This window comes from Anabas testudineus, chromosome 11 (genome assembly GCF_900324465.2).
Source record: "Anabas testudineus chromosome 11, fAnaTes1.2, whole genome shotgun sequence".
Classification (NCBI taxonomy): domain Eukaryota; kingdom Metazoa; phylum Chordata; class Actinopteri; order Anabantiformes; family Anabantidae; genus Anabas; species Anabas testudineus.
In genome coordinates this window covers 107,168-119,345 of record NC_046620.1, presented here as the reverse complement: position 1 = coordinate 119,345, position 12,178 = coordinate 107,168, and the positions used below count along the sequence as shown (strand labels likewise).

The following is a 12,178-nucleotide window of genomic DNA, read 5'->3' as shown; positions in this document are numbered from 1 at the left end:
AAACGTATGAAATGAAAGAGGCAGACCAGTCTCCCCTATTCATCTGGCTTCTATTCTAGTCCCCAATGAACCACACACAGTCTAGAGGTACCAGTGAGAAAACCCACAAAGGAGAGCAGGAGCAGGCCGGCTGAAAAATGGGATTTTATGTGCCCACTCACACCAACTGGTTTTAGGACTGAGTTAATAAAAATTGGCACCACGTGACCCTGGTTAGGGAATCTGGGCATGTTGCAGAAAAGCCACTAATCACATCGCTGGCGTTATTTTTATTTTTTTTCCTTAAGCAATATCTAAAAACTGTCAAAATCGCTTTAAACCCAACACTGAAGAGTATCACTAAGAAAACTTTTTACTCACTGAAGGAATCAGGAGAGGAAGGAGAGGTTCATCCATTCATTTTATCATATTATATTATATGCATTTCTTGGTATTGAACGTCCATCTACACAGCATTTCTAATAGTTTTCCTGTTTAGTTGTGTAGATTTTCAGATTTGACAACTGTCTATCTATCAATCATAGATAGAGAGGACAATGTGATGTTTAGGTTAAGTGTCAGCAGCTGCTCTCCTCTCTTTCCAGTAGCCTACTATGGCTGGACTGCCTTTGAATCTTTAACTTCGCCCATGGCTGTAGTTCAAATGAAAAAGAACAGTGGTCGGTCATTGTCGACAGGTTCCTGGTCCCCTCGAGAATCCTTCCTGTAATTACAAGGTGAAGTGATGTCTTAAATTCTTCTGTCCAGGCTGCAAAGCTGCAGCTCATGGCGATGAATGGCGTCTGCCTGAGCTGTCAGAGACAAGCGCTGTGATATCTGATGAAGGTGTGTCTCAGTGGTAGAACTGGTTCTGTCGAGTCCTCTCTAGACTCAGAGGTCTTATTGAATTATAGACCAATATCCAATCTACCCTTTATCTCTAAAATTCTGGAAAAGGTAGTTTCTAAGCAATTATATGACCACCTGTGCAGCAATAACTTGTATGAAGATTTCCAGTCAGGATTTAGAGTACATCATAGCACAGAAACAGCACTGGTAAAGGTCACTAATGATTCTTCTATTAGCATCAGACAATGGACTACTCTCTATACTCGTCATGTTAGATCTTAGTGCTGCATTCGACACTATAGATCACAACATTTTATTACACAGACTGGAACGTGTCATTGGGATCAAAGGAACAGCACTAGAGTGGTTTAAATCGTATCTATCAGATAGATTCCAGTTTGTACAGGTTAATGATGAATCTTCCATGCACAGCAAAGTTAGATATGGAGTTCCACAGGGTTCTGTGCTTGGACCGATTCTTTTCACTTTATATATGTCCCTTAGGCAATATTATTAGGAAACACTCTATAAATTGCCATCGTTATGCAGATGATACCCAGCTATACTTATCTATGAAACCAGACGAAACGAATCAATTAATCAAACTTCAAGCTGCTTAAAAGACATAAAGACCTGGATGTCCTCCAATTTCCTTCTCCTAAATTCATCCAAGACAGAGGTTATTTTATTTGTACCTAAAAATCTCAGAGACACTATGTCTAATCACATTCTCACCCTTGATGACCTAGTATTGGCCTCAAGTAATACTGTAAGAAATCTCGGCGTTATCTTTGATCAGGATATCTCCTTCACTTCATACATCAAAGAAATCTCTAGAACTGCCTTTTTTCACCTGAGAAACATTGCTAAAATTAGGAGCATCCTGTCCCAAAGTGATGCTGAAAAACTAGTCCATGCATTTGTTACTTCTAGACTGGACTATTGTAATTCCTTATTAATAGGATGTCCCAATAACTCATTAAAAAGCCTCCGGTTTTGTAGTTCTTATTTTGCCTGCCTTATTGCAGTATTTTTTTAGTTGTTACTTTGTATGTCAGGTTATTGTTTTGTTTGTATTTATCCAACATGTTTTCGGGTCCCCGAAAACAGTTTGTCAGTTGGCAGTAACTCCCCGAGGGGAACTCCCTGAACTGCCACCTTACTGTGGTGGAGGGGTTTGCGTGTCCAAATAACCCTAGGAGCTATGTTGCCGGGGTTTAAGCCCCTGGTAGGGTCTCCCAAGGCAAACAGGTCCCTGGACAAGGAATCTGGCAATTGGGACATGGAATATCACCTCACTGGGTGAAAAGGAGCCTGAACTTGTGTTGGAGGTTAAGCGGTACCGGCTAGAGATAGTTGGGCTCACTTCCACACACAGTCTGGGCTCTGGAACACAACTCCTTGAAAGAGGTTGGACTCTCTTCTACTCTGGAGTTGCCCATGGTGAGAGGCGGCGGGCAGGGGTGGGCTTGCTTATAGCCCCCCAGCTCAGCTGCCATGTGTCGGAGTTTTCCCAGGTGGACGAGAGAGTTGTTTCCCTGCGCCTTTGGGTAGGGGATAGGTCTCTCACTTTGTGGTTCGACTTTGTGGTTGTGTCATCTGACCTCCGGGGACATTGTAGGACGGTAGAAGGAATACTTTGAGGATCTCCTCAATCCTGTCGACATGCCTTCTGTTGAGGAAGCAGAGGCTGGGGACTCAGAGGCTGACTCGTCCATTTCCCTGGTCGAAGTCACTGAGGTAGTCAGTAAGCTCCTCGGTGGCAAGGCACCAGGGGTGGATGAAATTCGCCCTGAGTACCTTAAGTCTCTGGATGTTGTAGGGCTGTATTGGTTGACACGCCTTTGCAGCATCGTGTGGAGATTAGGGACAGTACCTCTGGACTGGCAGACCGGGGTGCTGGTTCCTCTTTTTAAAAGGGGGACTGGAGGGTGTGTTCCAACTATAGGGGGATCGCACTTCTCAGCCTCCCTGGGAAAGTCTATGGCAGAGTGCAGGAGAGGAGAATTAGGCCGCTAGTCGAACCTCGAGTCCAGGAGGGACAATGCGGTTTTCGTCCTGGCCGTGGAACACTGGACCAGCTCCATACTCTTGCCAGGGTGCTCGAGGGTTCATGGGAGCTCGCCCATCCAGTCTACATGTGATTTGTGGACTTGGAGAAGGTTTTTGACCGTGTCCCTCGTGGTATCCTGTGGGAGGTACTTCGGGAATACGGGATTTGGGGCCCTTTGTTAAGGGCCGTTCGGTCCTTGTATGACCGGAGTAGGAGCTTGGTTCGCATTGCCGGCAGTAAGTCAGACTTGTTCCGGGTGCACGTTGGACTCCGACAGGGCTGCCCTTTGTCACCGATCCTGTTCATGGACCACAGGATCTCATCTCTGCTTTTTTGCAGATGATGTTGTTCTGTTGGCCTCATCAGACCAGGACCTCCAGCAGGCACTGGGGCAGTTTGCAGGCGAGTGTGAAAGGGCTGGGATGAGAATCAGCACCTCTAAGTCCGAGGCCATGGTTCTCAACCTGGGAAGACCCAGGACACGTTGGAGAGACTATGTCTCTCGGCTGGCCTGGGAATGCCTCGGTGTTCCCCCGGAAGAGCTGGAGGAGGTGTCTAGGGAGAGGGAAGTCTGGGCATCTCTGCTTACGCTGCTCCCCCCGCGACCCGGCCCCAGATAAGCGGTGGAAAATGGATGGATGGATGGATGGATGTTTTCGGGACTCTTTTTTAAGTTGCTCCTTTGTTTGCTAGTGTTTGTTAGTTCCCTGTGTCCCCTGCCCTTGTTGTTAATAAAATATCCTTTTGTTCTTACCTGTTTGGTTCCCTGTCAGTCCCTTCTGTAACAGAACGATTCTGCAGACTACATGAAGAAAAGGCTGAGGCCTCCTGCAGGATTCCAACTGTTGGAGAAATGAACTCTGTAACCATTCAAATGGTTTGTGGTTCCTAAGAGAACCACAAATATGGTTATTTGAGTCCAGTAGTACCAAGATAACAGCTTAACTATGGTTGTTCAGCCTCGGGAGGGCTTTTATTTTGAAGGACAGCCTCACTGCCTGTTATTCAATTCAATTCAATTCAATTTTATTTGTAGAGCGCTTTTTACAATTGACATTGTCACAAAGCAGCTTTACACAACCAAAGAACAGTACATGAACAGTGTATGTGTATGAGTCATAATAATGTGATTGTCCCTGATGAGCAAGCCGAGGGCGACAGTGGCAAGGAAAAACTCCCTGAGAAGGCAACAGGAAGAAACCTTGAGAGGAACCAGACTCAACAGGGAACCCATCCTCATATGGGTGATTACATGCTGTGTAGGCAGCAGTCCAGTATAACAGTTAAAGTATTTTAAGTTAATATGGAGTCCAGTTAGTTATTGCAGGCAGACTAGTTCCATTCCTTGACTATCGAGCGTTGAGTCGAGACCTCCAAGAAACAGCTTCCGACGTCCGCCGAGGCCGGGACCGACATCATTGTAGCTTGTGACCAATCCAGTCTCCAAACGCATCCCAAAGGGCAAACGGTGAATCCAGGCGACGAGATCTCCAGCCAGAAGTTGGGCATCAGGACGAGTCAGACAGGTCCAGAGGGCAAAGGGTGGAATGACGTGTAGCTCGACAGAGAGACAGGAAGAGGGAAAAGAGAGAGGGAGAGGGAAAGAGAGAGAAGAGGAGAGATTGCAGTTAGTTGTATTCACAGTCAGATAAAGTTTGAGGTGAATGTATATTTAGTGTAGTGCAGCAGGGACTCCGGCAGGACTAATTATGACAGCCTAACTAAAAGGGTGGGTTCAGAAGAAAACACAGACATGAGGGCGCACTGGGATGTAGAGCAACCAAACACTTCACCATCAACAAACCCGAGTGATCAGTGAGAGTTGGGAAGACAGCATCTAAACATACCAGTTCACCATAATGCTCTACGTCCATGAGTCCTTCCCAGATCTATTTACTCAAATGCTTGACTAAATAGGTAGGTTTTCAGCCTAGACTTAAACACTGAGACTGTGTCTGAGTCCCGAACGCTATTTGGAAGGCTATTCCATAACTTTGGGGCTTTGTAAGAAAAAGCTCTGCCCCCAGCTGTAGTTTTTAGGATACGAGGTACTGACAGGCAGCCAGCATCCTTTGAGCGAAGTAGGCGTGGTGGATCATAAGACACTAGCAGTTCACTTAGATAATGCGGCGCAAGACCATTTAATGCTTTAAATGTCAAAAGTAGTATTTTAAAATCAATGCGAAATTTCACGGGGAGCCAATGAAGTGTAGATAAGATAGGCGTGATGTGATCGTATCTTCTGGTTCGAGTGAGGACTCTCGCTGCTGCATTCTGAACTAACTGAAGCTTGTTTATGCACCTGGCTGAACAGCCAGACAGTAAGGCATTACAGTAGTCCAACCTAGAGGTGATGAAAGCATGGACTAATTTTTCTGCATCATTTAGTGACAAAATATTCCTTATCTTGGCAATATTTCTGAGGTGAAAGAAAGCTGTCCTGGTGACATTATCTACATGAGCTTCAAATGAAAGACTGGAATCTAGAATTACACCAAGGTCTTTGACTGTTGCACTAGATGTAACGGAAAGGCCATCTAGAGTTACGGTGTGGTCTAACATCTTGCTTCTAGCTGCAGATGATCCTATAACTAGTACTTCTGTCTTATCAGGATTTAGCAGAAGGAAGTTAATTAGCATCCAGTCTCGTATATCCTTTACACATTGCTCAACTTTATTAAGCAGTTTGATCTCATCTGGTTTTGATGAAACATATAACTGTGTGTCGTCAGCATAACAATGAAAGTTAATACCATGTTTACGGATAATGTTGCCCAGAGGAAGCATGTAGAGGGAAAAAAGCAGGGGGCCTAAAACTGAACCCTGTGGAACACCAAACTCCACTGGAGAGCATGTGGAGTAATCGCCATTTAGATCTACATACTGATAACGATCAGTCAAATAGGACCTAAGCCAGGAGAGGGCCGTTCCCTTAATTCCAACAACATTTTCTAGTCTGTGAAGGAGAATGCTATGGTCAATAGTGTCGAAAGCTGCACTGAGATCGAGTAGCACAAGCATAGAGACACTACCCTGATCAGAGGCCAATAGGAGGTCATTTACTACTTTAACAAGGGCCGTCTCTGTGCTGTGATGAGGCCTAAATCCTGACTGATAGAGTTCATGTATGTTATTTCTATGAAGATACGAGGATAGCTGTCCAGCTACTATCTTTTCGAGAATCTTTGAGATAAAGGGGAGGTTTGATATCGGCCTGTAATTTGACAGCTGACAAGGGTCGAGATCAGGTTTCTTGATTAGCGGTTTAATAACTGCTAATTTAAAACACTTTGGGACATACCCACAGCTGAGTGAGGAATTTATGATTGTCAGCAGGGGTTCTATTATTTCTGGCACTATCTGTTTTAGAAAGTGTGTCGGTATAGGGTCTAATGTACAGGTTGAAGATTTTGCAGAAGAGATGAGTGAAATTAGTTCATTCTCTTCAAGAGGAGTAAAGTAATCTAGGTACTGATCTGCTGAGGTTAGCTCGTCACCTGCGTCAACTAAATTGTCTGGTTTTAAAGCTTGAATTTTCTGCCTTATATTTACAATTTTGTTATTGAAAAAGTTCATGAAGTCCTCACTACTGCACAACGTTGTTGTGGAGATATCTGCAGTAGTTTTCTTTCTAGTTAATTTGGCTACTGTATTAAATAAAAATCTAGGGTTGTTTTTGTTGTTTTCTATGAGAGTGGAGAGATACGTTGATCTAGCTGCACTAAGAGCTTTTTTATAGTTCAGGATGCTCTCCTTCCATGCTATCTGGAATACTAACAGTTTAGTTTGGCGCCATTTACGTTCTAACTTTCGAGTAGTCTGTTTTAAGACGCGCGTGTCATCGTTATACCAAGGAGCAAGTTTCTTATCTCTAATGACTTTTCTTTTAACTGGAGCTACTTTATCTAAGGTATAATGTAATGACGACTCGAGATATTCAGTCGCCTGGTCTAGTTCTGTGGTGTCAGACGGTGATCCAATCAAAGTTGATAACTCTGGAAGATTACTAATAAAGCTCTGTGCGGTAGTTGATGTAAATGTACGTTTAATGCGATAGCGCGGCGCTGAGTATACATTGTTAATATGACACACTGTAGTTGAAACAAGATAGTGGTCTGAGATAACTTCAGACAGTGGGAGCGTAAGTAAATTTCTTATACTTAAACCGAATGATATTATTAAATCTAAGGTGTGACCCGCTTTATGAGTGGGTCCTACTACACACTGATCTACTCCTAGCGAGTCCAATATGGACATAAATGCTGTTCTCAGAGGGTCTTCTGGATTCTCAAAGTGAATATTAAAATCTCCAGCAATTAACGCTTTGTCTACAGAAACAACTAGGTTAGAAAGGAAATCTGCAAATTCACAAAGAAATTCAGAGTAGGGCCCTGGGGGTCTGTAAATGATAATTAGCGGGATCGGCTGAGCAGACTTTATATTTGTATCTATACTTGTTATGTTACTATAAAGACATTCAAAAGCTTTAAATTTGTGTACATGCTTTTGTACGATAGTCAGTTTATCATTATAAATAACTGCGACACCTCCTCCTGTAGCAGATGATGACTTTTGACCTTCGGTCCCCTTGCTGAAACGCACATCAACACTTAAATGTATTGCATCGTAGTTGTTCCCTTTGGTTAGATTTTTTTTTCTCTCTTGGAATCAAATTTTTTTTAATCCTCGTTTTAAAGGTTTTTATGTTTGCGCGACAGCAACAGTCAGGTTTGTCAGAAGTTGAGGTGTTTCCGCCGTCTGATCCGGATTCTCTTGGACTCCCTCCATTGTAGGTTTTCTGGCACGCTGGATTGACCTGCTGCTGTGACCCACGTCCAGATGAGTTCTGGTTTACAGTCAACAGTCCAGATTCACTTTGGGACTTAATGGACATTAAAAAACTGTTCAATGAAATAAAGAGAAATGAATATGTTTCATTCATTTAATCTGTGATTTCTATGTTCCCCCAAACACTGTGCACTCACTAACAGGGACACCAGCTAAACCAGGTCCATTAGAGTCTTTGTACACAGACAAGTTCTCTACAAACCATGACGGAGACCTGTGACTAGAGGAGGAGGTCTGCTCCACTCGTTCATGTGTGAACAACAACATGAAAATGTGAAGAAATAAACAAATCAGATTTATGTTTCCAGGATGTGGACTCACAGTCCAGAACTCTCCAGCCCCAGGTTCATTCAGAGACAAAAGATGTGAAAAGTTTCAGCTGCAGTTACGACAACGAAGCTGCAGCTGATGATGACGAAGATGATGATGAAGAGCTCCCAACAAAGCTCTGCAGGAACTGGTCCAGATTAAAGACCGTCCCCCATCCAACAGCAGGGTCCATACTGATGAAGTCATCCAGGTTCATTCGACTCCCTGAGGAGAAAACGCATCACAGATTGATGTCATCATTAGATCACAGCTTTACATCATCACACATTCTGAGGTAACAGGAGAGTTATATGACCTGCACTGTGGATGGGAAGGTATAGTGGGGGGGGCATCCTCCAGGATCCATCAGAATTTTTCATGTGAGATCGATCAGACGCAAAGTTCAACAGGAAACTGTCTGCAGGTACGACACGCAACTTCCTGTTGGAAGAGACAGGTACCCCTTACTGTGATGTCACTTCCTGCACAGTCACGCAGATGTTCTGACTCAGCAACAGGTATCAGCGTACACCTGACTGTGACATCACTCTACCTGCAGTGATGTCACAGTCAGGTGTACACCTGTTTACCAAAAAGACCTCCACGTTCTGCTCCAGCATTTACATATTACCACAGCACCTTACCTGTGGTACTCAGGTCTGATGTTGAGGTCTGACCGTAGAGCCTGGGCAGCATACAGTTTCAAGCTGCAGGGAAACGACAGCACAGAGTCCAGATCATAAATCAGAGAGTCCGGCTGAAGACCGACCTGCAGCAGAACCACGTGGTAGTCCTGAAACATATGATGACATCATCATTGTCATGGGATGGACAGGTGCGTCACTAACATCTGGACTTTCTTTCTCTTTTCGGTCTGCCACCACAGGCATCTCCACCCTCTCACAGCTTGTCTGGGTAATTTCTGTCCCCTCATCTCATCTCCTCATTTTCCACAACACATTCTCCACAGTCAGCACGGCCACGTGTGCCTCTGGGCTCCTGTCTCGGCCCTCTTCTCCTTTATATTACATCCCTGATTTCTACCATTTACAAAGATTTTCCATCATTGCTATTGCTATTTTTTCCTCTGATAACTTCACTTCAGTTGTATATTGCCAAATTCAAATCTCATCGGACATTTCCTTCTGTACTTATGTAGCTTTACGATCTTTCCGGGAGTCCCAAGTGCACATTTGTCGAAGAACTTGCGAGTGTCCTTTTTGTGAAACAGACGCGTCACTGGTCCCGAATCAGTAGCATTGTTGTGTAAAACAAAAGAGAAACCAGTGTGCTGAAAAATATGCTGTTTCCTTATTACTGTATTTTTTATTCTGACTATAACACAAAGAATTCTTCCTGCTTGTGTAAGAATCATCTAGAGAAGAAAGTAGCTGCTGGAAAATCAGAACCGTATCAAGCTTGTGTGAGAGAAACTGGACCGGCCAGGAACAGTACCCAACCAGTACAGCAGAAGGTCTGTGAGGACATCACACCTGAATATCTGCAGAACCATTTTGTGTTTTTGGATCCATTTACGACCCTTTGATAGAATAACACCAACAGAATGATTGGGTTGCCAGTGTACGTTGGATCAAAGTGACATCATCACACTTTCTCTTATGGTTCTTTGCATCACCTGTGTCTCAACAATGTAAAATACAGTGACATCACAGACCCAGATCACCGGCTGGTCTCCACGCCCAGACTTCTGTTTCCAAAGAGGAACCTGAGATTAAACACAGACCATTTCAGTTCTGTTCTGAAGAAAATGGCACACATTTGGTTTGGTTTGGTTTTGGGAACTTCATGTTCTCTTGTGTGTTCTCACCATCCTGTTCTCGTTGGAAATGAAAACCACAAACAGTTGTTCCAGCGGGGCGGTTCCCTGTGTTCTAACAAAGTCACAGAGTTTCCAAACATTTTCTTCACTGTAGAACAAGAACAGATAAAAGAACCACAGTCAGAACAAGAACTGGAAATTTTAAAGGGCCACCAAACACTTGTTCACATTTGCTTAATCAGCATTAACAATCATTCAATTGTTCATTGTTAATGGTTTCAATAATAAAACTATTAAACAACTGGTGTTTGCAGCTATTTCTATTGTAAATTAGGAATAAGTAGTGTTCAATGGTTTAAAGTATCTTAAGTTTAACTAGTTTTACTCTGCCTTGGGAACAGCAGGGCCAGTTTGTTTTTTTTAGAACAAACAACGACACATTTGGGTTTAACATCAAAAGTCCTGAATTTCCTGGTATCGACATGTAGACATATTTTACAGCACAGAATGACAACCTTTAGTGTCACATCTGTGAAACCTCCAGAACGTGTGCGCGACAGGAGTTTCTTGTTACGTGTCCTGTGAAGTTGATTCAAGTGGAACTAGCTCAAAACAAACAAGTGAAAGAAACCTGGAAACCCTTTTTTTAATTGCAATTCAGACGTTTGTCTGGTTCTGAAACTGAATTATTTCTGCTGGTGTCACCTCACTGGAAGTCGCTGTGGTCGTTTGACACCTGATGTTTTCCCAGCAGCTTGTACAGTGAAATGGTTTTGTGTTGTGCACATTTAATTAGGACATAGTTTGTCCTGAACATTAGCAGGATGCTGCGGTGTTCTGTGTTCTTCAACCTGCTTTAACGAGCAGCAGCTCTACTTTGGTTGAAAAGGACAAATCCACAGTTATGAACCAGGTCACACTTCAATTCAGTTTATAAAGCGCCAAATCACAATAAAAGTCATCTCAAGGCTCTTTACAGTGTTTAAGAGCTTACAGAATATAACTGTATATCAAGCACTTTAATTAAAAGTATTTGCTGCAGACACCACTTCCTGTGGTTCTACGATCTAAACAGAACCAACATCCATGTATCAATATAAAACTCGTTTCAAGCGGATACACAGCTGATGGTTCTGCTTCTCTCCGAAATATTTAAAACGGTTAAAATGTAGATTTTAACGTCAACAAAAACAATGTAGAATTCTTAAGAAACATTTTCAAGATTATATTTACAAATAAAATGTCAGCTTTTATTTAAGTTACTGAAAACCTTCCGGATAAACATTAAAATGACGCTTTGTTCGTTCTGCAGTATGATTTAACGTTAATGGGGTTTTCTGTGCAGTATTACTCGGTATTTACCAGTAACAGCTGGTATAAATGCAGTGCTCGCGGCTCGGTAACGTTCCGTGTCCACGCATCATCTTCGAGTGTTACACTGAAAACACTCCGCCGGAAGTGGACATGACGTCACTCCCCGTAGGAACGTCGAGATTTCAAATTAAAGGCACTTTAATGTTCGTCTCGGACCTTCTGAGGACACTTATTCTTAGCCTTTTTACACGAAAAGCACAAAGATATGCACATTAGTTCACGCTCTGCTTTTATTTTTATATAGATAATGACTTTTAATATGCAGTACATAATGTAGATTCATATATATGCTGCGTATGTGATTACAAAAAACACAGCATGTGGGTAGTACTTCACAATTTTCTTTTATGTTATTTCTATTTGTTTACTTGATAAAATCTTCGACAGTAACTTTCTGCTTAATGTGCAGTAAGAACAAAGTAATGTAAAAAACTGTTATCCTAAATAAAAGTACTTTAAATATGTACTGACACATAGCAGCAGTGTAAATGTGGCTTCTGATAATAAATAAGTTCAAGTCTGGGACAGTCTCTACACCTGATACAAACATTCTTTATAGGTGAACTGAGCTCTGACTCCAGTATTAACTGCAGCCATATTTCCCTCACCTGCATCTTGGTTCCTCCCACTAAAAGGTACATGTAGGGATTCAAGGGAAGGACATAAGAGAGGAAGCGGGGAAACCAGCTTTTTGGGGACATAATACATCCTGTACTCTAAACCATCATCTGTTTCATCAGATTAACCCGACAGCAAAGTTAAAACTTGCCTGTGTTATATTGATTCTCATTTAATGTTGTCCATGAACCTCAGGATAAAACTGCACTGTTTGTTGTGATGCGGTTTCTGATCAGTGTGATCAGCTGCAGCCAACCATCAACAATTTTCGAATAAAGGGGTGTGTCAGACCGGGAAGAGAACTTAATGAAGGACGGGTGTCGTCTTTCAAGATGGATGAGTGGAACAACTGGGTTCCACCCTGAGAT

At 42.8% G+C, this 12,178-nt stretch overlaps 1 protein-coding gene across 2 annotated transcripts; it reads right to left on the bottom strand.

Annotated features, from left to right (window-relative positions):
- Window positions 1-7,570: 7,570 nt before the first annotated feature.
- wdyhv1 (WDYHV motif containing 1) lies at window positions 7,571-11,266 on the bottom strand. 2 transcript variants are annotated; one of them, XM_026349873.1, is made up of 6 exons: window positions 11,181-11,266; window positions 9,867-9,966; window positions 9,675-9,764; window positions 8,683-8,831; window positions 8,355-8,479; window positions 7,571-8,263 (listed from the first exon to the last, which is right to left on the bottom strand). In XM_026349873.1, exons 1-6 carry the CDS (start codon window positions 11,240-11,242, stop codon window positions 8,115-8,117), a joined length of 675 nt encoding a protein of 224 aa, XP_026205658.1. In that variant the 5' UTR covers window positions 11,243-11,266; the 3' UTR covers window positions 7,571-8,114. The 2 variants fall into 2 exon arrangements, with proteins under 2 accessions (XP_026205658.1, XP_026205659.1); XM_026349874.1 differs by having other exon boundaries at window positions 9,714-9,764.
- Between the last annotated feature and the right edge of the window lie 912 nt (window positions 11,267-12,178).

Coding starts and splice junctions, on each gene's coding strand:
- wdyhv1 (XM_026349873.1), bottom strand. CDS start 11,242: ATGATGCGTGGACACGGAACGTTACCGAGCCGCGAGCACTGCATTTAT. Junction 9,765..9,866: donor TTTCCAACGAGAACAGGATG/GTGAGAACACAC, acceptor GTTTAATCTCAG/GTTCCTCTTTGGAAACAGAA. Junction 8,832..9,674: donor TTTACATTGTTGAGACACAG/GTGATGCAAAGA, acceptor CATATGTTTCAG/GACTACCACGTGGTTCTGCT.